The sequence below is a fragment of the Octodon degus genome, unplaced genomic scaffold, assembly GCF_000260255.1.
Source record: "Octodon degus isolate 3935 unplaced genomic scaffold, OctDeg1.0 scaffold00206, whole genome shotgun sequence".
In the NCBI taxonomy this organism is placed as follows: Eukaryota; Metazoa; Chordata; class Mammalia; order Rodentia; family Octodontidae; genus Octodon; species Octodon degus.
Window position 1 is genome coordinate 1654624 of NW_004524782.1, and position 5532 is coordinate 1660155.

The 5532-nt window shown below is 47.6% G+C and overlaps 1 protein-coding gene across 1 annotated transcript in view; it reads right to left on the reverse strand.

Annotated features, from left to right (window-relative positions):
• Nucleotides 1–1368: 1368 nt before the first annotated feature.
• Fpr1 (formyl peptide receptor 1) overlaps nucleotides 1369–5532 on the reverse strand; it is a 5275-nt gene continuing 1111 nt past the window's right edge. Inside the window, exon 2 of the mRNA XM_004644642.2 lies at nucleotides 1369–3485. Within this exon, the coding sequence (XP_004644699.1) occupies nucleotides 2422–3474 (1053 nt within the window). The 5' untranslated portion in view covers nucleotides 3475–3485 and the 3' untranslated portion in view covers nucleotides 1369–2421. The remainder of the gene's footprint in view (nucleotides 3486–5532) is intronic.

The window sequence follows — 5532 nt, forward strand, 5'->3', positions numbered from 1 at the left end:
TCAGAATTCTAGCCCAGACACTGGGACAGGAGAGTTCCCACTCTTCACGTCTCGGTTCTGCTAGAAGGGCTTGTTTTCCACTCACGACCACCCTTCAGGGGGTGAGCTGACTGTTGCAAGGATGCAGCATTGGACGGGGCTATCATTTGGCCTTCCTCTGGACCCCAATTCCTAGGCTGCTTTCTCTTTGGCTTGCCGTTTCACCAAAAGAAGGAGCTATCCCACCCGGGCCACTGGGTGAAGGGTCATGCCAGCTCTTTCCTGCCTTTCGTCATCATGCCTCGGTTGTAGGCACCAGCCTGTCTGCCACAGAATGTGGGAATCTCGGGAATAGATCCTTATTGGAGTTAACCCACAGCAACTCAGTAAAGTGAACCTGAGTCTCACCTACTTGTTGGAAGAACACGGGACTTAAAGGAGACCAGCTATGGAGAGTACACCAAGTGACCTCTCTTTCTCTGCCCCTGGTAAGCTTGGATTACTTGCTCCATTCTCCTTGTGAGTTTTTATAGTAAATTAGAGAACCCTAGGGTGTGTGGAGACCCTCCCAAGCTCGCAGCTAGTGTCAGAACTGAGGGCAGCGTTTTGTGAGAACCATGATCTCTGACCAGCGGCGGGTCCCAGCTTGTCACATCCTGTTCCTGTTCTCATTTCCTCATAGGTGAAGAAGAGAACTCAGCTGACCTCAGGGAGTTGGTGAGCCAAAGATTCATTGCATGTGCCAGTCCCTGAGTATTGATAAAAGAGGTACAAAGCATAAGACTTAGGTAAACTAACATTTATTGAAGCCTTTTGGGGGGAGGAAGGAAAGAATCAGTTGATGCCCGCTGCAAGTGCCAGGGTTAGGGACATTAGATGAAATAAGTGCATTGGGTGCTGCAGTGCAAAGCTGAGGCATTTTCTGGGGCTGCACAAAAAGGCCATCCTGGGGTGGCAGAGAAGTAACTGGTCCCTGAGACCACACCATGTGCTCAAACTCAGGAATCTCCCCTGGAACTTGGATGAAACCAACCATCGTGCTCCATCCCATGACCAACTGGCATGATCCAGTATCTGCAGATGCTGCGTACTCCTAGGCCTCTTCACCAACCCTCTTTTTTTTTTTGCCATGATTTTATTCATAAACAAATAGCAATGAGACAGTTTCAAATCCAATGGGTAAGACAGTTTCAATAATTAACACACTGCATACATTCTTCTTAGTGGTTAATTGCTGTTCAAGATGCAGACTTGATATCGTATTTGCAAACACTATTAGAACAAATCATTCTATTCATTCAGAGAATGTAACTATATATCTATCCTAACCACTTTGAATACACAGATACAAAATGCACATTCATCTGTATCCCCTTTTTTGTTACCAACCCTCTTTCATCTACCACTTTTTCCTTTTCCCTATCCCAATAAATGATACAGAGTTGTGGCATCGGAATGATTTGATGATTGCTGGCACCAGCAATCCCCTTAAGGAACCTGTGGTCATGAATGATTGGCTTGGGTTAGCAAAGGAGACCTGGAGATAGGCAGTCGTTGGGTCCAAGGGGCAAAGTCTCTGAGTTGCATAAAAGAAGAGCAAAAAGTCTGGAGGGGAGGAGAAAGGAAAGAGGATGGACACTTAGGAACAAGGGTTTCTAGAGTCCAACCGTTCACTTTCATATGATCTGTGGCTGACTAGGACGGACCTAACTCCACCCAAACTAGATCCCATGCTTACGGACCTTGAGCAAGGAGTTTATAAGGAAATTGAGGGAGAGGTCTGAGTTGTAGCCTGGGTTAGTCACATTGGAAATAAAGACAGCAAGTACCACATACTGAATTAATTCTGTTCCAGCCACAGGTGGAGTAAAAAGTGAAAATAGAGGTTCTGTGGGAAGAATAGTTGAGTCCCAACTTTTGTGATGCAGCACATGGGGCAATTTGATGTTTAACTCTAGGGCCTTTGGGCCTTTGGCTGATATCTTTATGGCTTTTTATTTTCACTTAGTTATTGATCACTAAAAGCTGAGCTAGTGAAAAAGTACTTCTCTTACATTTTGTACTTCTCCCAGTTTCATTTCCTTGGGGCGAAGCAGTAGGGTTCATTGTGCACAGGGAGACACTTCTGCGAGCCGAAGTGGACATTAGCAACAATTATCCTAGAGCATAATGATTGTGATCATGACCATTTCCAGCTAGTGGGGGTGCGTGACCTCTATTTTTCTCACCTCTGACCACCCCAAGCTGGAACTCCCCAATCAAAAAAAGACATCACCAGTAGCCTTGCGTCTGGTTCTTCTCTTCAAAACAGGGGGCACAAACAATTATTTCCAAGGAGCAGCAAACCCCAAGAAGCATAGGAGTGCCTGTGGTACAGGACAACTCGAGAGGAGATGAGACTGAAGATGATCTAGGCCCTCAAAAGCATCCCTGGCACCTTCCTCACTTCGCCTGTAACTCGACCTTTGCAGGAGTTGAAGCAGAATTGCCTGATGTGTCACCGGTCGGCGCCGAGTCCTCAGTCAGTGCCCTCTCCAGACTGACTGGCAGGGAGTGGAGCAGTCTCTCCCGGAAGTCCCGCCCCATAAAGACGTACAGCATGGGGTTGAGGCAGCTGTTGAAGTAGGCCAGGGAGCTCGTTGCCGTCACTGCAATTTTAAGGTTTTCACCCATCCCTCTAAAGATGTCTCGGATTCTGATGGTGGTCATGAGCGCCACTATCTGGAAAGGGCACCAGCAGAGGAGAAAGGCAATGACAACAAAAGAAAGAACCCTCAAGGGACGGCTGGACTGGATGAGGCCTTGCTTGTACATTCTGGTGGCGATGAGTCCGTAGCAGATGGCAACAGTGCACATGGGCAAGCTGAATCCAACAACGAACCGGATGATCCCTCGGACGGTCTGCATGGTGATGGCCACCCTTATCCGCTCTGTACGGTTTGTGGTCCAGGGTGAAAAGTCAAAGGTGCAGGCTGTTTTCCCAGGTGCATGAGTCACCGTGGTCACACGAATGATGACTGGTAAGGTAAGGAGCAGCGCGCACATCCACACCACCATGACCACCTTCTTGGCCAGGCTCACAGTCCGGTGGTTCTGGGCCCACACCGGATGCAGGACACAAATGCAGCGGTCCAGCGCAATGAGAGCAATCAAGAAGACGCTGCCAAACAGGTTGATGTCCACTATAGTAAAAATGAACTTGCAGAGGAACCAACCGAGAGGCCAGTATCCTCCCCAGGCCTGCCGGACCGCCAGGAAAGGCAAGGTCATGGTGAAAGAGAAGTCAGCAAAGGCCAGGTTCAGGTAACCGATGGTGGTCACGGTGCGTTTCATGCGGAACCCCGCCACCCAGATCACAAGACCGTTGCCCAGCACACCCAGGATAAAGGTGACAGCGAAGACTGTGTAAGAGAAGACATTCAGGGCAATGTAGCCAGCAGGCAGAGTCACAGTCCCGGCGGACGTGTTTGTGGGGAGAGAGGAGTTGCTCACCATGTTGTCCACACCTGCGAGGGTTTGGCAATGGGCATTTTTTAGTTATCGAGCAGTGTGTAGCTTCTCACTGTCTTCATTCAGCACCCAGAACCCAGAACGTTTCCCAGACACACACTCTCCCCTTCTCTGGAACTCCTACACCAGGTAGAACAAGCTCACCTCAGTGCTCTGTGCCCAACAGTGTGTCCCATGTTTCCGCAGTTGCTACCGAGCACCTGCCAGGCAGATTACTTGCCTAGGGAAGCGTCTTGCTCTCTAAGGAGAAAATATTGAGCAGCAAGTGTGTGGAGCAAGGAGATGCTCCAACAAAAATTATTCCCAGTAGAAAGAATGTGGAAACAACCTCGCTGTCTATGACCCCATAAGGGAAATGTGGTGTTTCCGCCTGACTGAATATTTTGAAGCCCTAAAACTGAATGAAGCACAGAGACATGCCATCGATGAATTTTGGAAACATTATAAAACTAGTCCGACATAGAATGCCACATAGTGTTATGATTTCGCAACCTGCAGGCTAGTGATGCTAAGGCCTAGGGGAAGCTCAGGGCTTATGGCTTAATGGGCATGGATTTTGTAGATAGTGGTGGCAAAACAGTTGAAATGCTCTTAATGCCACTGCGCTGTACACTTAGAAGGGACATTTTGTCATGCATATTTTACCACAACCTTTAAAGGTAAAAAGGTCTAAAAGCACCAGGAAGTCAGTGGTAGAAAGCTTCCGTGACCAGAGTCAGATAGTCATGAGCTAAAACCTCCACCTGCAACTCGCTGCACGAAAACTACCGCATCTAAATTTCCCCATCCCAGACGCTGCTTCCTTCTCTTAGGGGTCAAGAAATGTCCCTTCCTCTGTCGTTGTGGAGGCAAAGCATAGTAAATGTTGGATTAATTTTCAAAGACAGGCAGAATGGATCAGTGAGGCGTGATATGATGTGTTGTATCTGGCTTGTTCTGTTCTAGGGAGAGTAAGAATGGAGACTTCATGTCCGCCTCCTTCTCTGCGGCTACCTTGGCTGGATGGATAGGATGTGCTTCTCCACCCCGTGCACTGGCTCAGTGTTCTTGGGGATGAGAAAACAGGGCACACGAGCCGGGGCTGAGATTTCGTGTGATGAGGTATGCGAAGTCTATGTCAGGCTCTTGCAAAGGGGTTGTCCTCTCTTCTCATCTTTGCAGCAGACTTCCTCAAGTAATTTTTGTGATGATGTAGTGAGTCAACACAATCAGGCATAGGTCGTGTACTTACACAGTACATGCTGAATAACACTAGGGGTTCCCGTGTTTCCTTTCCCTCCCTCCTTCTTTTCTCCAGCTGCCCATCTTTCTACCCTTGGAGCAGGTCAGGAAGCAGAACATTAAAGTTCATTGCTTAAAGCCACTTCACAGTTCAGTGAAACTCCAGCAAAGTCTGTTTCTGACCCTGCCCTGCGTGTTCCCAGGCCTGCACCATCCATACGGTGCTGTTTGTCATATGGGGCCTTATGCCCTTGCCATGTGGCTTAGTCCCATGTCATAGGCTGTAAGAACGCATGCCCATCAGATTTGAAAGACTTAGTATGAAAGTAGTGTGCAGTAAGAGAGTAATATACTATATTTCACTGATTTTTCACATTGACCTGTGGAAATAATAATATGAATATATATATATATATATATAATTATTTAATAAGAGAAGTTTTAAAAAATTAATTTAATTTTTTACGTATTTAGTACAGGGTCATCAGGGTCTTACTACACAGATCAGACTTGTAGTGATTCTCCTGTTTCAGCCTCCCAAGTACTGGGATTACAGGCAGGCGCCACCATGTCCACTCTCAAGAGAAGGTTTTGAGATTGATTTCAGGAGTTGATTTTTACTTTTTCCAAGTGGCTACTAGACAATTTCATTTCATACATGGCCCATGTTTCTACCGATCCTGGGTTGTTCCTGTCTCAGAAACTTGCTTGACCATCACGTGCCTTGCTGCCCCTGCGCCCACGGTGTGCTAATTGAGCCAAAGAGTCTGGGTGTGGTGACACACGCTTGTAATCCCAGCGTTGGGGAGGCTGGAAACAGGA